This window comes from Somniosus microcephalus, chromosome 3, assembly GCF_052327205.1.
Source record: "Somniosus microcephalus isolate GS21.2 chromosome 3, FLI_Smic_1.0, whole genome shotgun sequence".
Taxonomy (NCBI): Eukaryota; Metazoa; Chordata; class Chondrichthyes; order Squaliformes; family Somniosidae; genus Somniosus; species Somniosus microcephalus.
In genome coordinates, this window is record NC_140989.1 from 177,584,328 (window position 1) to 177,610,413 (window position 26,086).

The 26,086-nt window shown below is 45.0% G+C and overlaps 1 protein-coding gene across 11 annotated transcripts in view; it reads right to left on the minus strand.

Annotated features, from left to right (window-relative positions):
- Window positions 1-26,086, minus strand: part of qkib (QKI, KH domain containing, RNA binding b) — a 736,031-nt gene that overhangs the window by 92,856 nt on the left and 617,089 nt on the right. For 6 of the 11 annotated variants that reach the window (XM_085981974.1, XM_085981977.1, XM_085981971.1 and 3 more), the window contains 3 exons: window positions 10,656-10,743; window positions 4,900-5,196; window positions 1,884-1,961 (listed from right to left, as the gene is read on the minus strand). In XM_085981974.1, the coding sequence (XP_085838100.1) occupies window positions 1,884-1,961; window positions 4,900-5,196; window positions 10,656-10,743 (463 nt within the window). Of the gene's footprint in view, window positions 1-660; window positions 1,255-1,883; window positions 1,962-4,899; window positions 5,197-10,655; window positions 10,744-26,086 lie in introns of those variants that run through there. The other 5 variants (XM_085981979.1, XM_085981981.1, XM_085981975.1 and 2 more) reach the window with 4 other exon arrangements.

Consider the following 26,086-nt stretch of genomic DNA (forward strand, 5'->3'; position numbering starts at 1 on the left):
ACATACTTTGTCAAACTTAGCTTTCCTAATGGCTCACTTTAAAAAGGCCACTTGTAACTGAGCCAAACAGACCAGAAGATCCCAAGTTTGTGTCCTGGTCTGTGCTGAGTTAGTTGTGTTCAGCGGAGAGAGGAGTATGGACCCTGCAGTTAGCTTCAATGTTCCTGGAGTAGGAAGGGGAAAAGGAGGCTTAGCTCTGATGTACCCCGTCCCCCAGTCAAACAGTTTGCCGACACCCACTGTCTAGGCTCATACATGGAGAATCGCCATGGTCGGAAACTATGGTGGCATGTGCCAGCAGAAATAAATGCCTTCAGTAGGGAGGGAAGTGGAGGAGGGGAGAAAATGTAAATAAGTAAAATGAAAGGTTGACTTTTTCCGATCCTGTTTTGCTCCCTAATTTTCTCTTAATGCCTCCAGCCACCACTCCCACTAGATCACGGGGCTAGAAGAGGGAACTTTTCAAAAAATCTATGCAAGGGCTCCTGGAATGATAAGGAAAATAGCTTCACTGGAAAATACATTATATTCTACCTAGTTATGAGCAATCCTGTGTTGATTATGCCAAGTGAAGCAACTGTGCAACATTCTGAACTGCTTAGCTAATTATATGCTGTGTTTTGTATGTTTGTTTAAAATGAGCTCTAGTATAACAAATAATAGGTTTGTAGAGCACTTTACCTTTATTATAGACCATATTTCTTGGCCACACTGGACTCCTTCGCTGGGCCCTGGACTGCATCAGCCACAGCAGTATGTTTAAATCATGCACCCATTCTACTCAACAATATGACTATTAACTTTCTTGCAACTCTTAAAAGGGACTTGTTTTAAATAAAAGATCTATACCTTCAATATACAACAGTAATGCTCATATTAAACTATTAAGCTATTTTCCTCAAATTATCACGTGTTTAATTTATTTCTTTTTTGGTGACTGATCATTTAAAGGGAATAAAAAACTAAAAGACATCACAAAACAGATCTATTTCTAGTTTTACACAGTGGTTTAACAAATATCTGAAAAATAACATGAGACCGATATTGAAGTGAATCGCAATCCAAATGGTTAGCAAATCACTGAGTTTTTAAAAATAGTAACATACTGGGGACTGTCCTAAAATGTAACTTTTTCAAATAAAGAAATCACATTTTCCTTCTTTTTGTAGTTACTGTTTTCAGATGTTAACTGGCATTATTTAGGATTTCACATCAAATTTCTTAACCCTGTGAGGAATGAGCATCCTTCGCAGTCTGCAAAATACAGGCATTTTAGATCGTTATGAAATGTTGAGGAAATGTTTTCTGTACATCGGTATCAAATACTGCAAAGCATTTGTGCAACACATAGGACCTTTCTCCAATAGATTAAACCACTGAAATAATAACATGTTTATGGCTCCCTCTGTAATACACAACTCACCATGCATCCATCATTACAACATGGTGTGTCCTACTCCCAAAGAATATTAGAGAGGGTCTACTTTAGGTGCAAAGAACAGTTATTCATCAATAAATCCTCTGAACAGGAATTTTACAGGTGGTTATGTTTTACCCTATATCGCAGAATTTTGCAAACAAAAAGTCAATGTTTTAAAACAGCATATACACAGCAGTTTATATGAGAGGGTTAGTAAAGTGGCATATAGTGAAACGGAATAGATTTTTTTGCAAGAAACATATATCTTATCTTTTATTTTAAAATGGGTGCTATAAAGCCACGTTTGGTTACTTTACAGGGATAATGTATTATTACAGATAATCATATTGAGAGCTCAGCAGTTAAACAATGAAACAGAGCAACATGGGGCTAGCCATGAATAAATGCCCCTCAGTGGCTGATAACTATGTGATGTGTGTGTAGGGAGCACGTAGGAACATACCAGAAGTAACGGGTCCAGTGCTAAGCGTCATGGGTATTTTCAAGATGGCACCACCCATGAAACAGTCAGAAATATGGTCTATAAATTGAAAAAAAAGTGTTTGTTTCCAATAACAGATCTAAAAACTACATATGGAACAGCAAAATATGAAATACATTTTTCTACCTGCTCTGTTAACCATACTTAGTATAGGCAAGGCTCAAAATAGCCAAGTCTCAGATACAAATATTAAGTAAGTAATTGTGAACTTCTCAAATCAGTGTCTACTCTAAGTATTCAATGCTCCTTAAAGTCAATTGGGATGAGGACATTTCTCATCTTCTTAAGGGCCCCAAAATAAATCTCCCTTTTGTATACACTGAGAATGTCTATGTGAAATGCTGGCATACTGTGTGCATTCAGTAGCATGGCTGATGCAGAATATGCTATTAATCTGTCCACTCATACGCAGAAGGTCCACTTTTCTGGCAATTTTCTTGTTAATGAAATAGCCTTATGGCTTTAACCCAAAGCAGAATTGGTTGTATGTGCAGCTAAATGGATGCCTTTTACAGAAAATATGATATTATGTCAACTCTTTGTCATGATAAACAGAAAATGCTCTTCCTCTGACACTGCTACTTGGAAAACCTGACAAAGGACGTGCTTTTCTAATACTGTGAGAAAAAAAATTACATCAGAAATTTAAATTGCACCATTTATACCTTTTGGTTAGCCATTACCATAAAAAATGTTTAAAGCAATCATTGTGTGGACTGCATCTCAGTAACATCAGAAATGTCATTACAGTGCAGTCAGTGAGGTTTTAGGAACATAAGAACAGGAGGAGGCCATTCAGCCCCTCAAGTCTGTTCTGCTATTCAATTAGATCATGGCTGATCGTACCTTAACTCCATCCACCTGTCTTGGTTCTGTAACCCTTAATAGCCTTGCCTAACAAAAATCTATCAATCTCAGTTTTGAATTTTCAATTGACCGAGTCTTAACATCATTTTGGGGGAGACAGCTCCAGATTTCCACTGCCCTTTGTGTGAAGAAGTGCTTCCTGACAGCATACCTGAATGGTCTAGCTCTAATGTTAAGGTTATGCCCCCTTGTTCTGGACTCCACCACCAGAGGAAATAGTTTCTCTCTATCTACTTTATCAATCTTCCATCCAAAACATAAAGAACTGTGAAACTATTTTTGTTCACAAGTACATTTTTTAGATTAAAATGTCTAATTCTATGGTAGGATATGGGGTGGGTGAGGGGGGTGGGTGGGGAGAAGGGGGTTATTGTAGGCAAGGCTGAAACACACACACACACACTTTCAAAGCAGGCTTCATCATCAGCTAACCAAAAGGGGCTTGAAATAAACATACCCACAATGGTAACTTTTCAAAAACTTGTCTTCCTTGAAAACCTAATTGCAGCTATTTTTATTTTTTAGCATGTTTCAGCATATTTACGCTTGCCACGTCTTTGCAATTACAAGGCTGAAGCAGTGAAAAAAATTCCACATGGGCTGATGCAAAAACCAAGTGAATAAACATGGAACATGCAGCTTAAAGACTAGGGCCTAGAAATTGAGTTTTGGCGCAGCCAGGGCTTTAGCGCCGGAAGTTAGTGCCGGCGCTAAGTCCCCCTGCGCGCGCCAAAAATTCAGTAGCGCCGCGCCCAAATGGCTGCCGGCGCTACTGGAGGGTTTCAGCGCCTCCCAATGGGCGCTAACTGCCCCATTGCGGCGCTGTTCCGGCGCTGCGGCACCCGATGCGGTGCGGCAGGCTGGGGATGTGCAGGCCTCCTCCTCCCGTTAAGGAGGAGCTGCCTGCACCCGGCCGCGGCCCGCGCAAATCAGCTTAAAAATGAGCCCGGCACCTCGGACAAGTGCCGGGCTTGCATCTGTTCCGGGGGGGGGGGGGGGGGGGGGGGGGAGGAGAAGTCCGGGGAGGGAGCTGCGGGCAGGCGGCCGGCGGGAAAGTGGCCGGCCGCCGCGGGGCCTTTAATGCGCCGGCGCAAACTGGAGTAAGGCACCTCTGACAGAACGTTGCTTGCGGCTGCCACGGGCCAGGCGGCCGCAACTCAATTTCGGAGTTCGGGCGGGTTACCACGGCAACCGGGACGCTGCGCACACCGATGACGTCATCGGTGCCGGCGCAGCGCTACCGGTGCAACGCCGATTTAGGGCCCCAGGGAATTTTTAAACTGGCCATAACTCTAGCGCTAGTCCCTCTAGCGCCTCAAAAGCGGCGCTAAGGCAACTGAATTTCTAGGCCTAGGTCTCCGGCCTTCAGTAGAACGGTCTATCCAACCAGAGCTTTTGAAAGGCAGTCCACACGTAACTCTTTTTTTAAATACCTTATTCAATATGAACAACTAATGGTATGAAGGCCTGTTGGAATAAATCAGCTGTAGAGAGAAAGTGTCATCGCTGTAATATTTTTTGATTTAATTAAGAGAGTGCTTAGGTCTCTGATAGCTTCATGCACAGATAATAGTGAGTGCACTCTATAACTGATCTGTTTTACTTTTAACAGAAGCTTAATTTCTTTTTATTCATTTACAGGATGCGGGCGTCGGTGGCAAGGCATTCATTGCCCATCCCTAATTGTCCTTAACCGAGTGGCTCGCTAGGCCATTTCAGAGGGCTGTTAAGAGTCAACCACATTGCTGTGGGTCTGGAGTCACATTTAGGCCAGACCGGGTAAGGACGGCAGAATCCTTCACTAAAGGACATTAGTGAACCAGATGGGTTTTTACGACAATCCGGTAGTTACATGGTCATCATTACTGATAATGCATTTCATAATAAATCTGGAATAAAATGCTAGTATGAAATTGTAGATAGTGCTGTAAAGTACACAATATCCTCATCAGTGGCTACACTGTCATTTCAAATGGTTAATTCAAATAGGCTTGTACAGAGCGATCAATTAAAAGTCAAGCTTCAGTAAAATGAAATGAGCCTCAACAGGCTCAGTGAACCAGGATGTTAAACATGATGTGGAACAGTCACGCTTGAAAAGGTTCCTTACCTAAAACTCCGTTAGGCTCAATGGGATACTCCAGGATGGAAGTAGCTGGTGCCAGTGTGTAAGGATAGTCGTAAGGAGTATAGATTAGACCAGCTTCAGGTGCAGGAGGCACTAGTGCATTTGGATGAGGGGATCCGTTAGGCATGACTGTTGCTGTTTGAATTTGCCTAATTAGAGGCATAATAGTTGGACCAGCTGGTGTCGGGGCTCGCAAGGCAGCTGGTGGTAGAACCGACGTGGGCCCTGTAATGATCCGTGGAGCTTGGGCTGTCGCTGCAAGAGAAAAGGCAAGGGCAGCTACAGTAAGCGAAGAAAATTCATAGCGAAGGTGCGGAGAGAACGGAGTGTGTTGGGAAAAGGAAAAATGGGAAATGGGGAAAGCAAAAAAAAGCAGGAGGAATGAAAGAAAAATGAAGAAGAAATCATTAGTACAAGCAGTGATAATTTGCAATGCTAAAGCACACCTTTAAACTAAAAACCAAACCCACTTCCAATCAAACTTAATCACATCAACTAAAAATGTAAACTGAGAAACTGAAAACCAGCCAGTTTTAAATAAAAGTACGCAGTGAGCTAACACATTAGAGTCACTGCATATAATGTATAATGAAGCTCAGTTTGTATGGCACACTCTCATTTTATCCATGTAAACTACTAAGGCTTTTCATTATTCCGAAGTCAACAACCAAGATTTCACTAACAGCACTTCTGTACACTTGCCTTCGGCCCCACGCCCATGCCGCTATTTGAGGAAGAGCGGGGGAGCTTTCCCCAGTGCCCTGGCCAATATTTATCCCTCAACCAACATTAGTGAAATAGATGGTATGGTCATTTACCTCACTGCTATTTGTGGAACCGTGCTGTATGCACATTGGCTGCCGTGTTTCCTACATTACAACAGTGACTACACTTCAAAATTACTTAATTGGTTGTAAAGCGCTTTGGGAAGTCCTGACGGTGTGATAGGCGCTATATAAATACAAGTCTTTCTTTCTTTTATTTGGCAGCAAGTACTGGAGTACTTGCGCGTTTTGAAAAGACAAGCAGAATGGAAAAGGAGGGGGGTAGCCCTGATAATAAAGGGTGACATAAGGGCAGTAGTGAGAAAGGATCTTGGCTTGGAAGATCAGGAAGTAAAATCAGCGTGGGTGGAGATAAGAAATAACAAGGGGCAGAAAACAGTGGTGGGAGTAGTTGAAAGGCCCCCCCAACAGTAGCTATACCATTGGACAGAGTATTAATCAACAAATAATAGGAGTTTGTAACAAAGGTAATACAAAAATTGTGGGGGACTTTAATCTTCATATAGACTGGGCAAATCAAACTGGCAAAGGTAATCTGGAGGACAAGTTCAAGGAATGCATTTGAAACCATTTCCTAAACAATACGTCATGGAACCAACCAGGGAACAGGCTATTTTAGATCTTGTACTGTGTAATGAGACAGGGTTAATTAGTAATCTCATAGTAATGGATCCTCTGGGGAAAAGTGATCATAATATGATAGAATTTCACATTGCGTTTGTGTGTGAAATACTCAAGTATGAAACTAGAGTCTTGAACTTAAATAAAGCCAATTACATAGGTATGAGGGGCAAGTTGGCTAAGGTAGATTGGGAAATTAAAAGGTATGACAATAGATAAGCAGTGGAAAACATTTAAAGAAATATTCCAAAATTCTCAACGAATATACATTCCATTGAGAAATAAAAAGTTCACAGGAAAAATTATCCCTCCGTGGCTAACTAAAGAAATTAAGGATAGTATTAGATTAAAAGAGGCTTATAATGTTGTGAAGAATAGTTGTAAGCCTGAAGATTGGGAGAGCTTTAGAAACCAGCAAAGGATGACCATAAAACTGAAAAAGGGAGAAAATGGAATGAGAGTAAACTAGCAAGAAATATAAAAACAGACTGCAAGAGCTTCTATAAGTATGTAAAAAGGAAGAGAGTAGCAAAAGTAAACATTGGTCCTTTAGAGGCTGAGACAGGAGAAATTATAATGGGGAATAAGGAAATGTCATGAGACTTTAAATAAATATTTTGTATCTGTCTTCACAGTAGAAGACACAAAAAGCATGAGAGCGAGGAGCTTAAAGTAATTAAGATCAGTAGAGAAAAAGTACTAATGGGACTAAAAGCCAACAAATCCCCTGGACCTGATGGCCTACATCCTAGGGTTCTAAAAGAGGTGGCTGCAGAGACAGTGGATGCATTGGTTGTGATCTTCCAAAATTGACTAGATTCGAGAACAGTCCCAGCGGATTGGAAGGTTGCAAAGGTAACAAATGTAACCCCACTGTTCAAGAAAGGAGGGAGAGAGAAAACAGGGAACGACAGGCCAGTTAGCCTGACATCAGTTGTTGGGAAAATGCTGGAATCCATTATTAAGGAAGTGGTAACAGGGCATTTAGAAAATCATAATATAATTAGGCAGAGTCAACATGGTTTTATGAAAGGGAAATAGTGTTTAACAAATGTATTAGTTTTTTGAGGATATATCTAGCAGGGTAGATAAAGGGGAACCAGGGATGTAGTATATTTGGATTTCCAAAAGGCATTCGATAAGGTGTCACATAAATTTCACATTGGGTTTGAGAGTGAAAGTGAAATACTCAAGTATGAAACTAGATAAGGGCTCATGGAGTTGGGGGTAATATATGGATAGAGGATTGGTTAACGGATATAAAACAGAGAGTAGGTATAAACGGGTCTTTTCAGGTTGGCTGACTGCAACTAGAGGGGTGCAGCAAGGATCAGTGCTTGGGCTTCAGCTATTTACAATTTATAATAGTTGAAGGGACCGAGTGTAATGTATCCAAATTATCTGACAATACAAAGCTAGGTGGGAAAGTAAACTGTGAGGTGGACACAAAGAGCCTGCAAAGGAATATAGACAGGTTAAAGTGAGTGGACAATAAGGCAGATGGAGTATAATGTGGGGAAATGAGGGGTTATTCACTTTAGTAGGAAGAATAGAAAAACAGAATCCTTTTTAAATGGTGAGAAACTATTAAATGTTGGTGTTCAGAGAGATTTAGGTGTCCTCATATAGGAGACACAAAGAATTAGCATGCAGGCACAGCAAGCAATTAGGAAAGCAAATGGCATGTTGGCCTTTATTGCAAGGGGGTTGGAGTACAAGAGTAAAGAAGTCTTACTACACTTGTACAGGGCTTTGGTGAGCCCACACCTGGAGTACTGTGCACAGTTTCGGTCTCCTTATCTGAGGAAGGATATACTTGCCTTAGAGGCGGTGCAACAAAGGTTCACTAGATTGATTCCTGGGATGAGAGGGTTGTTCTACGAGGAGAATTTGGGTAGATTGAGCCTATACTCTTTTGAGTTTAGAAGGATGAGGTGATCTCATTGAAACATAAGATTCTGAGGGGGATTGACAGGGTAGAAGCGGAGAGGTTGTTTCTCCTGGCTGGAGTGTCTAGAACTAGGGGGCATAGTCTTAGGATATGGGGTTGGCCATTTAAGACTGAGATGAGGAGGAATTTCTTCACTGAGGGTTGTGAATCTTTGGAATTCTCTACCCCAGAGGGCTGTGGATTTTTAGTCGTTTAGTATATTCAAGGCTGAGATCGATAGATTTTTGGACTCATGGGGAATCAAGGGATATGGAGATCAGGTGGGAAAGTGGAGTTGAGGCCAAAGATCAGCCATGATATTATTGAATGGCGGAGCAGGCTCGAGGGGCTGTATGGCCTACTCCTGCTCCTAATTCTTGTGTTCTTATGGAGAGTCTCCTTTCTAAAATTCAGTAAGTGCAACCACAGATGTCATTGGCCAATACATTTCCCAGTTCCCATTAATATCCCTATTTTCTGGGTTGTAGCAGTTTAAAATACTATTGGAGTTACTGCTTGGTGAATCGGACAGTGGGATATGTTTTGATTTCACCCAGCAAAGAGCTGGCACAGACACAATGGGCTGAATGGCCCTCTTTCTGTGCTGTAAACACCCATGGCTCTACAAACTGTGACAGCATAGATGTTTCGTAACATGACCAGTCTTATTACAATTAAAATGGAGCACTCTCTTCCTGAGATAGGCCAGCTATGTGTCAGAAATTATTGTAAAGGTGTCAGATTGCCACCTTCCTTCGAATGTCGAAGACATAAACCCGTTAGATTTGAATTCAAGCAGGACATTTTTGTATCAATATTGACCAGATAAAATTGAATCCACCAGACAGGGACTTGTAACTCGTTACACTGCACCATCCTTTTAATGCTAATGAACATACAGCACTGTTTGGTGCATTGTCCTCTAGCAAATCCTAGCAGCCACATGCATGTAGATTATACAAATTCCTATATGCTGTTTGCCAATAGTTTGAGAGAGTGATTCGTGAGAGAGAAATCAGGGGAAATAAAAAAAAGTTTGCTCATTTACAACAGTGAAAGTTGACTTACAAAATAGGCAGACAGGGTGTGGTAGAATTGTACACTTTGGAAAAAGATTCTAAGCACTGGAGAAACGTTTAAAAAAAAATGCAATCACATTATATCCACAGAAATGGAGAATTAAAAAAATGCCCATGTGGTTACAAGCCAGTAATCTAGTCAATAGGTTCAGATAGTTTACACATACAAGGCTCAGCTCCTGAAGCAGAGCTTTGCTAGAAAGGACCAAATCTGGCACCTATGCTCCTGTCTAGGAAGACTACCCACCTGGAGTAGGGCCATACAAATTTACTCTATTGAAGATTGAATACCTGGGAGTGATCAGAAGGCAGTAATCTTATTAAGGGGTTCATATGACGTTAAAATGTGACAAAAAAGCAGTTAAAAAATATAATTTGAATCCCAAAAGTTAAGTTCACTTGACTACACCCCTAATCATTTATTTGTAAATGTACTATTTCAATTTTATGTGGAGATGTCCTTCTGTTTTTGGTCAGTCTTTGAGCTTGTGCCAGTCTTGGAGTGGACGATACCAATGCACCCTTATCCTTGATATTTAACGCCATTCACAAGGGAATTAATGACCCCAGATTGACAGACACGATCTCCCATTGATTAGCAAGGAATTTCTTTGCCCAATAAATATCTATGCAACAGTGAGCCTTTTCCTTCAACAATGAGGCCAAAAAGCAACAAGTGAATTCCTGCAGAATATAACAGAAATTCTCATTAGTAGGAAAGTTACGCAATATTTTGTTTAAAATGAGCAAATGTAAGATTTCTTTTTTGTGACAGCCCAAGTAGAAACATCAAATCTGTACAGGTACAGATAATATCAGAAGATGCTCTGTGTTACTTCATGCTGTACACAGGATAAATGCAATAATCTCTGCTCGTTCGTTTCATGAGTGCACAATGCTCTATCAAACTGTCAAACAGTAACTATGCATTTCTCACTGTCAGCAGCCAGCTATTCCTTAGAATCCAATCTGCCAGTTAGTTACTCATTTCAACAAACAAATTATATTTTGTGGGCTGGTCAATCATAGCTTCATTTTGCGTCAAAATTTCAGCACTTTTCGGAGCATTCCCGGTGTAGTGGGGGGGTTTGCACATTTTGTTAACAAACTGAGAAATTTATTTCAACTCAGGCAAACCTGCCTTTGGCTTACACTGGTGGGTGAAGCTGTTGCAATGTATTTAATTCTTAGTAGGTACCCCTCTCCCCCAGGTGCTCAATATAGAAAGCATTTGTTCGAAAAATGTTGGGTTGTCTGAAAGAGGAACTTTATACAAGTTGCGCAATGCTCAAAGTAGGCCCTAGAAGCTCATCGTATCCTTACGTGATTTGATGTTGGCATCTCTATAAGTGCCATTCAGTATCGCTAATTCCATCAGCTGCATCTTCTTAAGGTTATCCTCTCCCTCTGCCTGAAAAACATAATAAAAAAAGTCTCATCATTTATACCCAGTGATGACCCATATCGAAGGCTTTCAGATCAATGAAGCCCAGATGTATAAATTGTTTACAAATCCACGAGTGGCAGAACCTCGCTCCTAAAGATCATCGCATTTTATTCTTATCGGTCATCATGGTAAAATTGAGAAGTTACAACTGCCATCCAAACTTCCGTCTTCTGGATGAGACATTAAACCGAGGATCTGAGGTTAGTTGCACTAAAGCAAGAAGTTCCATGATGCCATAGTGAGTTATATCTAGTGAGTAGCTGAGCTGTGCAGGCTAGGAAAGTCTGAGATTCGATTCCCCCAGTCCATGTTGGGTTAACTGATCTCAGCTAGAGTGTTGGGTAGTGCACTGCAATTGGCCCCTCCGGTGGTGGGGGGGAAAGAGAAAATCAGCCTGGTTTCCGGTTCCTGTTCGCTATGCAGTCGCCCCCTGCTAGAAATGCACGATTGTGAATATTGGGAGAGGACACAGTTGTGCTGGACTCAGTGGTAGCTCAGTCTTCAAACAGTCACATATGAACAAAGGCTGCTCAGCAAGGTGCTGGGGAGTGCCCAATGCCCACACAACTGTACCCTGGTAAGCAGTCAGTGCCTTCAGGAGAGGGACAGAGGGCAGAAATTGGTGCAGAAAATTCGTGGGGGGGGGGGGGGGGGGGAGAAAAACACTTAGGAAAGGATTTCAGAAAATTAGTTGCTGCTGTGAATGACATTGAGATCTGAAGATTCATTTGAATTTTTACAAGATACCCCAAAACCACAAAATCTAATTAAGTATCCAATGCCCTAGTGAGTTATATCAGGTGAGCAGCTGAGCTGTACAAGCTACAAGATACATTGGTCTAGCAGGATAATAAATAGCATCTTTTGTGCAAACCCTAGTTTGTACAGGCACTAAACATTCCACCTTCTCAAAGTTTGTAGCTAGTGGTGCAACTTTGGGTCACTAGCGATAAAAAGTGATAATCCCAACTTTCCAGTAAAAGCATTTTTAACTAAGCAGAATCTAACGCTAATGTTAAGTCATGTGATTAAAAAATGAGCAAAATTCAAGGTAAGTTTGGCAGTGGTTTGGGCCAAAGGATCCATTTTTACCTATGATAATATTGTATATGGAAGGTACAGCAATAGTTAAAAAAAATCTTCGTTGATTACTGTCTTTTGAGATACTTTGTTCTCCACCATTTGTGCTATCTCCCAGGGTCCTGTTTTTACTGTTTGAGGTAGCTGCAAGAGATGCACGAGAGGATTCTGGTAACAACTTTCCTTTGACTTCCCTTGTGCGCAAATTGGGTGCTGCGTTTCCTACCTTACAACAGTGACTACACTTCTAAAGTAATTCATTGGCTGTAAAGCGCTTTGGCATGTTCTGAAGTTGTAAAGGCGCTATATACAGGAAACTTTCGATTAACCGGCCCCAAAATAACCGGAACGCTCTATCCACCGGCAAAATTCAGGAGTCGGTTCAGGTAACTTTTTTTTACTTTTAGTTACTTTTTTTACTCTATTTGTTGCTTTGCAAGGGTGTAGCTGAAGCTGTTGCTAAGCTACAGAGACGTTTGCAACTTGTGCCGATTGTTTTGAAGCAAACAACAGGGTTTGTTGCTTTATACGGAGCTCCGTATCTTTTACTATAGCGTTCGGTTATCCGGAATTGTTGATGAAACGGCAACACGTCGGTCCCGTCCGTGCCGGATACCAGAAAGTTTCCTGTAAATGCAAATTCTTTCTTTCACAGCCTAGATTCAGAACTTGTTGAAGTGAGAGAATCAGACTCTCTTTTTCCACTCATGACAATGCACTTCTAGTCTCCAACATGACCTTCTCTAAATAAGTACTGAGATCTGCGAACAAAGTTCAGAGCTTATCCTGTAGTTGCTCACCTATTTGCAGTCAATGCTGATGAGAACTCTCCTTATTGCTCAGTCAGTAAAAGCAGATCTCATGGCTTGGCAATGAGTCATACAGGCCAAAGTTTCCAATTCAATCCGGTGACTTTTTTTTTAAAGTTTGCTGAGATTTACTGCACCATTATTGGCAATGCTACCATTGGCATTGGCCCCAGGAGCAGTGAAGGTTAGGGGAGAAGAGAACAGTAAGCAAGTACAAGGCTAGTCTCAGCTCAGACAGATTCATGGTCAATTGGCACACTGGGTTCATCCATAAAGAATGGCCATTTGGAGGAGGGACCAAAGGGCTATCTCAGTCATAGAACTGTGTTACAATACAAGCCATCAAGAAGCAGAATGGAAAACAAAGATTTGAACAATAAAGTGCATTAAAGTACACATGCACACAGAGCAACAGTCAGAGGTCAGTTTTGCCTTTGGAATTCAGGGAGATTTGGGTGGATCTGATTAACACAGGCCAAATCACTGGGCCATTGGGAACATCCTCAATACTTGGATTTGCTCATGATGATGATCTAAAATGCGCTGCCTAAAAGGGTGGTGGAAGCAGATTCAATAGTAACTTTCAAAACGGGACTGTATAAATACTTGAAAAGGAAAAATTTGCAGGGCTAGAGGGAAAGAGCAGGAGAGTGGGACTAATTGGCGAGCTCTTTCAAAGAGCCAGCACAGGCACAGTGGGTCGAATGGCCTCCTTCTGTGCTGTAAGATTCTATAATTGGACCACTGGCTGCTCTGTCACTTAATAAAGTGATCAACTTTTACCATTTTGATACTTAGTAAAGATAAGTCAACACGGGTTGGGACTGATTTTATTGGGAATAAAGATAATGGGGGAGAAATTCAGTATCGCCATGTTTGGGGCGTTATACTTGAGCGGGCGCGAAATTTAGCGCCCGGCGCAAATTATTAACACCTACTGCTATATTGACCTGCTTCGCCCCAGGAGGTGCTTGGAGCGCTAAAACAGGCGCTGCACGACTGTCTTAAGGCGCTAAGCCGGAGAAGCGAGGCGCTACCACCGAGGGCGGGCGCAGCGCAGGTGCGGCCAGTTAGCGACTGCACACAGACACGCTGGCGGTCAGCTCTTAAAGGGGAGGTTCGATCTTGGATTGCAGCCACACCCTGCGCATCGGAGCCCTGATTCTCGACCTGGACAGACCTACTGCCACATTCCAACGCCTAACACCATGGAGAGGGCCAGCGAATGAGCGCAGCGGTTCAGTGAGGGGGCCCTGGAGGTTCTGGTTGGCGCAGTGGAGCGCAAGCGATCTATCCTCTTTCCGGACAGTGGCAGGAGGCTGCTGCCCAACGACTATCGCAAAGCTTGGAGGGGGGTGGCTCACAGAGTGACCTCCAGTAGCATGGTGCCTAGGACCCCTGTGCAATGCAGGAAGAAGTTCAACGACCTCACTTGGGTTGTCAGGGTGAGTACCCTTTTCAGTATCCTCTTCATCCCTGCATGTCCACCTCACTTTATGGCCAAAGGGTCCTGAAAGCCCCAATGCCCAGCCCTCATCCAACACCTATGGGCCTTTCATGAAACTCACATGTACATTCAGCACTTTACACACTGTAAGGGCTAATCGACCATGTGAGGCAGTGCAGCCAAGATCAGGGCTTCACACTGTAAGGGCTATTCGACCATGGGAGGCAGTGCAGCCAAGATCAGGGCTTCACACTGTACGGGCTATTCCACCATGGGAGGCAGTGCAGCCAAAGTCAGGGCTTCACACTGTAAGGGCTATTCCACCATGGGAGGCAGTGCAGCCAAGATCAGGGCTTCACACTGTACTCAGAGCCCGTCCTTTCTCTTGCAGGGCAAGCTGGCCCATAACAGGAGGCAGCAGCAACGGACCGGGGGAGGCCGGCCTCACCTTCAAGACCTCAGCGATCTGGAGCAGCGAGTCCAGTGGATTATGGCAGGCCGGATGATTGGCCCCGTCGCCACTGGAGATGCCAACCCCGTTCTGGACAGCAATGGTAAGGTCATCACCTTTTTGACCTCTCTCCTTCCACTTGTGCCTCACACCAGCATCCTTTGCCACTATCGAACCAATACAGTGCATTGCAGCACTCATGCCTCCCTCGCTGCCGCCCTGTCATCAGGCTAAAGCAACTCTTGTACCTCCCTGCTTTCAGATGCTGATTCGCCAGGTGAGGAGGCAGGCCCTCAAGCTGCCACTGAGAGTGATTCTGAAGGCGAGGAGGAAGAGGACGCCGGACCATCAGTGCCACCCTCAGCCGAGGCAGCCCATGGCCATAATGGGGACATGTCTTCCCTGGAGGGGAGCAGGGGGGAAGGGTCTGAGGAGGGTGAAGCTCCGGGGCCCAGCGGGCTGCAGCAACGTGGGGGGGTGGGGGGCGGTGGGTAGGGGGGGGGGGCGGTGGGTAGGGAAGCTCGGCGGCCTTCTCCCGGGAGGGAGAGTCTTGCCTCCAGTCCTGCTATAGTGAGCACAGAAGAGGTGCGGCTCCTCACTAAAATGGGCGCCCAGGCAGAGCAGAGGCACATTGAGCTCATGGCTGCAGTGGCAAGGATGCCCGAATCCATTGAGTCACTGGCAAGGAGTGTCCAGGACTTCGGCGCAGCACAGGCAAGGAGTCTGCAGGACTTCGGCACAGCACTGGCAAGGAGTCTGCAGGGCTTCGGCGCAGCACAAGCGGCTTCCACGCAAGTGCTTAGTGGTGCAATGCAGTCAGTGGCTGGTCTGATGCAGACGCAGATTGAGGCCACACAAGCACTGACTGCTGCCACCCTCGCTGGATTGGGCACGAATCGCCGGGGCCCTCGCCGCGCCACAGCAGGCCAGCAGTCTGTGCTTCAGCAGATTGCTCCGCATGCTGCAGTGCTGCCCCGTGAGAGTGCCAGTGTGTCGTCCGACCAGGGAGTTGCTGTCCTCTGTCAGGATGGCAGCATTCCTGTTGCCAACACTGTCACTTCCCCACTGCAGCTGCCACCACCTGTAGGACAGACTGCTGCCGCCCATGCAGAGTTGGAGCAGTCAGCAGCCGGGCCCTCCAGGCCCAGAGCTGGTCCAGGCAGTACCTCAAGGGCATCTGCCGACTCAGTTTCTGACACTCAGCAGCCTTCCCCCAGCCTTGCTGCAGCCACTGGGGTCTCATTGCAGAGGAGCTGCAGGGTGGGAAGGGGCCAATCTCGCAAGCGAAGCAGATCACCCTCGAAGGGCAAAAAGTAGGAGGTGTGGCAAAATGCTGTTAATTTTTTAAGTGAAGGCCGAGGATCGTGGTCATTTTTTGTTTACTCTTTTGTTCATTGTCTCCAGGTTGTGAGAGCCAGTTATGTGTCTGACTGCTTTTTTGGGGGTTTCTCTCTATTACTTTGTCATGCGGGAAGGGAACACAGTTTGTTAAATAAAGAAGTGTCTTTATTCAGATTGTGCATGTTTGCTCTTTGAACTATTTGTTGCCTTGACCGGCTCAGGGGTTGCGGAACGGTTCCATTCATGTTCTTTCAATGGCACAAGCCATTCCTTCAGAGGGGGCCTAGAACCGACTTGCAATAAGCTGCTGACGGACGGCCCTTGCACTTTGTGCCTCTCTCCCATCCTGGTGCTCCTCCTCCTCCTCTGCTGGTGCTCCAATGTCTGGTGGCAGTGGCTGAGTCCTGAGGATTGCCAGGTAATGCAGCACACTACAATGAAATGGAAGACTCGCTCAGGTGAGTACTGAAGGGCTCCCCCGGAATGGTCCAGACAGCGGAACCGTTTCTTTAGCACGCCAATTGTGTGCTCAATGATGTTCCTGGTCGCTTGATGGCTCTCATTGTATCGTTCTTCAGCAGCAGTGCTGGGCGCATGGAGCGGGGTCATCAGCCAGGTGCACAGAGGATAGCCCTTGTCCCCGAGAAGCCAGCCTCCTGGGTGAGCCGGGGCTTCGAAAAGGTCTGCCACAGAAGTCTGGTGCAGGATGAAGGCGTCGTGGCTGCTGCCTGGAAAGCGGGCATCGACAGCTAGTATCAGCAGTCTGAGGTCACACACCAACTGGACGTTCAACGAATGGAACCCCTTCCGGTTGCGGTAATCCTTGGCATTCTCTTGCGGCGCCCGCAAAGCCACATGCGTGCAGTCAATGGCACCCTGGACCATGGGGAAGCCCGCTATTCTTGCAAATCCCATTGTGTGCTCTTGCTGCTTGTCCAGGGTCATGGGGAAGGAAATGTACTGACGTCTCCTTTTAAAGAGGGCATTCGTGACTTGGCGGATGCAGCAATGCACCGTGAACTGGGAGACATTTGCAATGTCCCCAGTAGCGGATTGGAAGGAGCCGGTGGCATAGAAGTTGAGAGCCACTGCCACTGACAGAGACGTCCTGCTCCTCAGTTGAGGCTGCAGATCTGGCTGAAGCAGGTGGCAGAGCTCAGTGACCACCTTCCTGCTGAATCTAAGCCTCCAAAAACACTGCTCCTCAGACACGTTGAGGTATGAGAACTGTTGGCGGAATACCCTGGGAGGGTAAGGCCTCCTGTGCCGACGCCTGTTGGCCCTCCTCCGTCTGGCCATGATTGGCACTCTCTCTCGGCGTCTCTGAGCCCTCTCAATGCAATGGAGAAACCCAACGTTTCCACCCATTGCAGCTCCCATTATATGTGGCCACTCAAGGTTATGCCAGTGAAAAATCAAACCAACTACAAAGTTCTGGGCCGAAGCCAGAAGTACCTCTGCGAGCGCTGACTCAATGCAGAAAGCTCTCTCCCTTTGTCTCTCTGCAAATCTCTCTCTCCCTCATAGAAGGAGTGGTCCAAAAATGGCTACCACAAAGACGACAGGAAGAGCCCCCTTTAAATAGCGCCCCCCCAGCCCCACAGCGACTGGGATCCGTTCCAGTCAACCAGTCGCTGGGAGCGCCAGGGAGGGGGGCGCCACTGAGCGGGCGTTGCGGTTTTGCGCCGCCGCTAAATGTCCGCTCAATTTCGCGAGAGGCGCAGGTCTCGCCGCACCCGGGCGCTAGCCGCATCGCGCCCCACTTATCGCCCTCTTAAGGCACTAACGGGTGGCGCTAACAACTGAATTTCTCCCCCAATATATTTAAAAACCACAGTTCCTGCTCTCCTTAAATCATAAAAGGTGACTATAATATATGCTTGCTGCACCTGGTGCCTGTAGCCCTGGAGGAAGCACCAACAAGTTCAGGAAGCAAACACTTCTCTGTGCTACTGGGTGGGGGGGGAGGGGGGGGTGGCGAGGAGAAGGGGGGCGGGGAAGAGGAAGGGGAGCTGTGCATGCACAAGCAACCTGCTCTACATTAGGACTTTTGGAATCTCCTGATGCATACACGTGCAAGAATGGTCATGATCACCCATATTCAGTTACACTCTCAGCACACTCACCGCTGAACTGGTCACAGCCTTAGTGCAGCGTTCTGCAGCTTAAAGGGACATATCGCTACATTACAGAGCCTGCTATGAAAACTTGACTGCCCTACCACACTGGCCCCTGAAGTAAGGTTGTGTTGTCATAATAGGGCTCTAACAGGTTCAGTACAATTTCTTGAGATTTTCATCAATTTATTTTGTAGTTTAAACCAAGATGTTAAATAAAATTGTATTGTATTCCAGATCATGTCATTTTGTCTTCATTGAATAAAAACATGGTAAATGATCTTGCAAGACATTACTAAATAATAGAGACGCTCACCCATTAGGAAAGGGGGGGGGATTGAAGATTGATTAAAATGCTGTCAGCTACATACTATAGGGGAAATACAAAATCATTTTCAGGAAAAATTGTATTCAAAGCACCAAGTACATCTTGCCTTTAATTACAATTTAAAAATGTAATTTGGACAACAGCAGAAACACTTCATCCTCTGCAGATTCAAAGCACTTCCCACTTAAATTGTGGTATTTACCACTTATGCTGCAGAGTGACCATAAGTCCTGGCCATTTAAACCATTAACTAGAGATATGTATAAATTGACGCCAGCAGTAACCCCTTTCCAATCTCTCCTGATTGAATAAAAGGTAACGCCTAACCGGTCCAGAAAACAGCTGCAACTCAAAAATAAACAGAATACTCCGGCACTTAGCTGGACTATGAGCTAGCATTCCAGTTAGTCAGGCTCCTAAACAGCAGCACCAGTAGCCAGATATATTACTGAACTTACCAACAGCTACATCTCGAACAATTTCAGACAGTGCTTCCAGGACGACGACATTATATATCTCTGATCATGAATGTAAGATTTTTTTTGTCTTATAACACTCCTGTGAAGCGCCTTGGGACGTTTTATTACGTTAAAGGCACTATATAAACACAAGTTGTTGTTGTTATTAATAACCGTGCCTCTGTTTTCACAAAACTGCCACTGGGGAGTTTGCTACCAGCTCTTGCTTTTTTTTAAACTAAGGATTTCATTTAATTTTTACTATGTTCTTTGCATCTTACACACATTGGGATTTCTTTTTTTGCACGTTTCCCCAAATATGGGGAAAAAAGGTTTCTATAAGAAATAAGATTCTCTCGATCGCCATGGTCTATTAGGTTGAAGTGGAGCATGAAGAACAGGAATAGCACAGGAAAAGTTGGCCAAAGTATCAAATCTCAGTTCTATACACTCTTGGGAATATATGCAAGTATACAAACAATGGGAACAAAAGTAAAAGAAAATTATATTAAAGGGCTGGCTCAATGACAAGCTCATACAGTATTACTTATTCTTTTCTCAAACGCTAGATAATGAAACAATGTTCTTAAGTTAGGTGGCTTTTTGAATTATGTTTCAGGGTTTCCAGCTTTTGAAGTGCTTTGGTTTTTCCACACCATTAGGTACCTGCTAGCTTTTATTTGGGAGGAGAGAGAGAGAGAGGACCGTTGTCAGACTCCACACGCTTTGGCCATCGGAAACCCATGCCACTCCTAAATAGAAGGAAATCCTCTCGTAAGCAAAGTTCCCACGTCTGAAAGATTGAACAGGCTGAGGCTCTTTTCCCTACAAAAGAGAAGTCTGTGGGGCGATCGGATAGCGGTCTTAAAGATTATGAAGGGGTTTGATAAGGTAGACGCAGAGATGATGTTTCCACTTGAGGTCGGCTGCCCGTGTCCTAACTCGCACCAAGTCCCATTCGCCCATCACCCCTGTGCTCGCTGACCTACATTGGCTCCCAGTTAAGCAACGCCTCGATTTCAAAATTCTCATCCTTGTTTTCAAATCCCTCCATGGCCTCGCCCCTTCCTATCTCTGTAATCTCCTTCAGCCCCACAACCGCCACCCGCCCCCGCCGAGTTATCTGCGTTCCTCTAATTCTGCCCTCTTGAGCATCCTTGATTATAATTGCTCAACCTTTGGTGGATGTGCCTTCTGTTACCTAGGCCCTAAGCTCTGGAATTCCCTTCCACAGCGTCGGCAGGAATCTCGAGCGGCAGAGCGGGGCTATAAAAGTCCCAGAGACCCAGGTAAGGCCTCACAGCGTCGGCAGGAATCTCGAGCTGCAGAGCGGGGCTATAAAAGTCCCAGAGACCCAGGTAAGGCCTCACAGCGTCGGCAGGAATCTCGAGCGGCAGAGCGGGGCTATAAAAGTCCCAGAGACCAGGTAAGGCCTCACAGCGTCAGCGGGAATCCTGAGCGGCAGAGCAGGGCTATAAAAGGCTCCAGAGACTAGGTAAGGCCTCACAGCGTCGGCGGGAATCTCGAGCGGCAGAGCGGGGCTATAAAAGTCCCAGAGACCCAGGTAAGGCCTCACAGCGTCGGCGGGAATCCTGAGCGGCAGAGCGGGGCTATAAAAGCCCCAGAGACCCAGGTAAGGCCTCACAGCGTCGGCGGGAATCTCGAGCGGCAGAGCGGGGCTATAAAAGGCTCCAGAGACTAGGTAAGGCCTCACAGCGTCGGCGGGAATCTCGAGCGGCAGAGCGGGGCTATAAAAGTCCCAGAGACCCAGGTAAGGCGTCACAGCGTCGGCGGGAATCTCGAGCGGCAGAGCGGGGCTATAAAAGTCCCAGAGACCCAGGTAAGGCCTCACAGCGTCGGCGGGAATCTCGAGCGGCAGAGCGGGGCTATAAAAGTCCCAGAGACCCAGGTAAGGCCTCACAGCGTCGGCGGTAATCCTGAGCGGCAGAGCGGGGCTATAAAAGTCCCAGAGACCCAGGTAAGGCCTCACAGCGTCGGCGGGAATCTTGAGCGGCAGAGCGGGGCTATAAAAGTCCCAGAGACCCAGGTAAGGTTTACCAGTCTCCAGTCTGGAAGGAGAGAGGTAAAAAGTAATCCAAGTGTGACGTCCCCAGAAAGCGGGTAAGTGATTGGTTGGTAAGTATTTCTCCCTTTTAAGCTTAAATCTCTTTGGTTTATAGTTTCTGAGGTGTGATATTCACCATCTAGAATCGGGGCAGAGGATATTTAAGAATAATATTAATAAATTTAATTAATTACATAGAATGGGAGATCAGGCGATGTGTTGCTGCTGCAATATGTGGGAGCTGGTGAACACCATTGATGCTCACAGTGATCACATTTGCAGTAAGTGTTGGCTGCTCGAGGAACTCCGGCTCCGTGTTGAAGAGCTGGAGTCCGAGCTTCAAACACTGAGACACATCAGGGAGGGGGAGAGTTACCTGGACTCTGTGTATCACGAGGTAGTCACACCAATTAAATTAATTAATTCAGATGTAGTCCGTGGCCAGGGTCAGGATGGTGTGACTGGAAGTGAGGCAGGTACGGGGATCCAGGAGGTTCTGTTGGAGGAGCCGCAGCCCTTGCACTTGTCCAGCAGGTTCAAGGCTCTTACTCCCTGTGGGGACAGGAGCAGGGACTGCAGGGAGGATGAGCAACCTGGCCATAGCACCGTGGAGCAGGGGGCTATTCAAGTGGGGGGAGTTAAAAGAAATGTTGTAGTGGTAGGGGATAGTATCGTTAGGGGGATAGATAGAGTTCTTTACAGCCGAGAGCGAGAGTCCCGAAGGCTGTGTTGCCTGCCCGGTGCCAGGGTTAAGGACATCTCCTCTGGACTGGAGAGAAACTTGGAGTGGGAGGGGGAGGATCCAGTTGTCGTGGTCCATGTTGGTACCAACGACATAGATAGGACAAGGAAGGAGGTTCTGCTGAGGGAGTTTGAGCAGCTAGGGGCCAAATTAAAAAGCAGAACCACAAGGGTAATAATCCCTGAGCCACGAGCGAATTTGGCTAGGACAAATAAAATTAGAGAGTTAAATGCGTGGCTCAAAGACTGGTGTGGGAGAAATGGGTTTTGCTTCCTGGGACACTGGCACCAGCACTGGGGCAGGAGGGAGCTCTTCCGTTGGGACAGGCTTCACTTGGCCAGTGCTGGGTCTAGAGTCCTGGCGGATCATATAACTAGGGCTGTAGAGAGGGCTTTAAACTAACTAGTGGGGGGGGAGGTTCCTAGAGAGCAAATAATAAAAATGACAACAGAGAAGGTCATAGACTTAGGTAGCAGTGGGGAAATTAAAAACCAGAGCGTGTCAGGAAGGGGCAGAAGGTATGGAGTAAAAAGTAAAGTAATAAAAAGGGCAAAAGCAGGAACTAAGTGTCACAAAACATCTTTGAAAGTTCTCTATCTGAATGCACGTAGCATTCGTAACAAAATAGACGAGTTAATGGCACAAATAACTACATATGGGTATGATCTTGTGGCCATTACAGAAACATGGCTGCAGGGTGACAATGCCTGGGAATTAAACATACCAGGTTATTTAACGATCAGGAAGGACAGGCAGGAAGGAAGGGGAGGTGGGGTGGCTATGTTAATAAAGGAAGGAATCACTGTAATACAGAGAAATGATATTGGGTCAAAAGATCAGGATAATGAAACAGTTTGTGTGGAGGTAAGGAATAATAAGGGGAAAAAAACACTAGTGGGCGTAGTCTATAGGCCTCCGAACAGTGGCAACTCTGTTGGACGGAGTATCAATCAGGAAATAGTTGAGGCTTGTAATAAGGGAACATCTATAATTATGGGGGATTTTAACTATCATATTAATTGGACAAATCAAATTGGGCAGGGCTGCCTTGAGGATAAGTTCCTTGAGTGTATTAGGGATGGGTTTCTTGAGCAGTATGTAACTGAACCGACCAGGGGGCAAGCAACCTCAGATCTGGTCCTGTGTAACGAGATGGGATTAATTAAAAATGTCCTAGTAAAGGATCCCCTTGGAATGAGTGACCATAACATGGTTGAATTCCATATTCAATTAGAGGGGAGAAGGTTGGATCTCAAACAAGCGTGCTAAGCTTGAATAAAGGAGACTATGAAGGTATGAGAGCGGAATTGAGTAGAGTGGATTGGGAAAATAGATTAAAGGGTAAGACGATACATGATCAGTGGTGTACATTTAAGGAGTTACTTTACAACTTCCAAAAAATATATATTCCACTGAGAAGAAAAGGGTGTAAAAGAAAAGACAGCCATCCGTGGCTAAGTAAAGAAATTAAGGATAGTATTCGACTAAAAACAAGGGCATATAAGGTAGCCAAATCTAGTGGGAGGACAGAGGATTGGGAAAACTTTAAAAGACAGCAAAAAATAACAAAAAGATTGATTAAGAAAGGGAAGATAGATTATGAAAGTAAATTAGCAAAAAATATAAAAACAGATAGTAAGAGTTTTTATAGTTATATAAAAAGAAAAAGGGTGGCTAAAGTAAATGTTGGTCCCTTAGAGGATGAGACCAGGAAATTAATGGTGGGAAATATGGAGATGGCAAAAACACTGAATGAATATTTTACATCAGTCTTTACAGTAGAAGACACTAAGAATATCCCAACACTGGACAAACAGGGGGCTAAAGGGGGGGGAGGAGCTAAACACGATCAAAATCACTAAGGAAGTGGTACTCGGTAAAATAATGGGACTCAAGGCGGATAAATCACCTGGACCTGATGGCTTACATCCTAGGGTCTTGAGGGAAGTGGCGGTAGGGATTGTGGATGCATTGGTAATAATTTTCCAAAACTCCCTGGACTCAGCAAAGGTCCCGGCAGACTGGAAAACTGCTAATGTAACACCCTTATTTAAAAAGGGCAGTAGACAGAAGGCTGGAAACTATAGACCGGTTAGCCTAACATCTGTGGTAGGTAAAATTTTGGAGTCCATTATTAAGGAGACAGTAACAGGACATTTGGATAATCATAATTTAATAGGACAAAGTCAGCATGGTTTTATGAAGGGGAAGTCATGTTTGACAAATTTGCTGGAGTTCTTTGAGGAAGTAACGCATAGGGTGGATAAAGGGGAACCAGTGGGCGTAGTGTATTTAGACTTCCAAAAGGCATTTGACAAGGAGCCACACAAAAGATTATTGCTTAAGATAAAAAATCACAGGATTGGGGGTAATATTCTGGCATGGATAGAGGATTGGCTATCTAACAGAAGGCAGAGAGTTGGGATAAATGGTTCATTCTCAGACTGGCAATCAGTAACTAGTGGTGTTCCGCAGGGGTCAGTGCTGGGTCCCCAACTCTTTACAATCTATATTAACGATTTGGAGGAGGGGACCGAGTGTAACATATCAAAGTTTGCAGATGATACTAAGATGGGAGGGAAAGTAGTGAGTGAGGAGGACATAAAAAACCTGCAAGGGGACATCGACAGGCTAAGTAAGTGGGCAGAGATTTGGCAGATGGAATACAATACTGGAAAGTGTGAGGTTATGCACTTTGGCAGGAAAAATCATAGAGCAAGTTATTATCTTAATGGCAAGAAACTGGAAAGTACTGAAGTACAAAGGGATCTGGGGGTCCTGGTGCACGAAACTCAAAAGGTTAGTATGCAGGTGCAGCAAGTGATTAAGAAGGCCAATGGAATGTTGGCTTTCATTGCTGGGGGGATAGAATATAAAATTAGGGAGGTATTGCTTCAGTTGTACAAGGTATTGGTGAGACCGCACCTGGAATACTGCGTACAGTTTTGGTGTCCATACTTAAGAAAGGACATACTTGCTCTCGAGTCAGTACAAAGAAGGTTCACTCGGTTAATCCCGGGGATGAGGGGATGGGCATATGAGGAGAGGTTGAGTAGATTGGGACTCTACTCATTGGAGTTCAGAAGAATGAGAGGCGATCTTATTGAAACATATAAGATTGTGAAGGGGTTGGATCGGGTGGATGCGGGGAAGATGTTCCCGATGATGGGTGAAACTAGAACTAGGGGGCATAGTCTTAGAATAAGGGGCTGCTCTTTCAAAACTGAGATGAGGAGGAACTACTTCACTCAGAGGGTGGTAGGTCCATGGAATATGCTGCCCTAAAAAGCTGTAGAAGCTACATCATTACATAAATTTAAAACAGAAATAGACAGTTTCCTGGAAGTAAAGGGAATTAAAGGTTACGGGGAGCGGGCAGGAATTTGGACATGAGTCTAGGTTCGGATCGGTCATGGCCCTGTGGGTAGCGGAGCGGGCCCAGGGGCCGTGTAGCCTGATCCTGCTCCTATTTCGTGTGTCTAATTCTGTTAGATTCAGGAGATGGTTCTGTGATAGTGGATTGGCGGTTAGGATCAGATCAGCCATGATCTTATTGAATGGCGGAGCAGGCTCGAGGGGCCGATTGGCCTACTCCTGCTCCTATTTCTTATATTCTTAAACCTGTCTGCCTCGTTACCTCTCTTTCCTCCTTTAAGACGTTCCTTAAAACCTACCTCTTTGACCAAGCTTCCTGCCCTAAGTTATCCTTATGTGGATCGGTGTCAAATTTTTTGTCTTAAAATACTCCTGTGCAGCGCCTCGGGATGTTTTACTACGTTAAAGGCGCTATATAAATACAAGTTGATGTTGTTGTTGGGAGGGGGGGGGGGGCGGAAAGAGACCAAAACTAGGGGTTATAAATATAAGATAGTCACTAATAAATCCAATAAAGAATTTAGGAGAAACTTCTTTACTCAGAGTGGTTAGAATGTGGAACTCATTAGCACAAGGAGTAGGTAAGGCAAATAGCACAAATGCATTTAAGTAGAAGCTAAATAAATACATGAGGGTTGAAAGGAACTGAAAGATATGCAGATAGGGTTAGATGAAGAAGGGTGGAAGGAGGCTTGTGAAGCATAAACACTGGCATGGACCAGTTGGGCCGAATGGCATGTTTCTGTGCTGTGCATCCGATGTAAATCTGTCTGGACACACAACACCACATTTTGACTGTGTTCAAGTTAAAATGTTTGCCAGAAGGCCTCAAGAAACAGATACAAGCTTCACTGCAGCAATGATTCCATGCAAAATTCCATCACTAACCAAACTGAACCCGAAGGAAACTTCAGCAAGGACCAGGAATTAAAAAAAGTTACAAGCAAGGCTGGTAGGGAGTTATAATTGTACACGTAATGCCACTTTAATGACTCCAGTGAAAGTATTCCAGCACTATTTCAAACAAACTTTTTTTTGTTGCAATGACTTAGTCACTGAGTTGTATATTAACAGATTGACTGGAACTAAATATC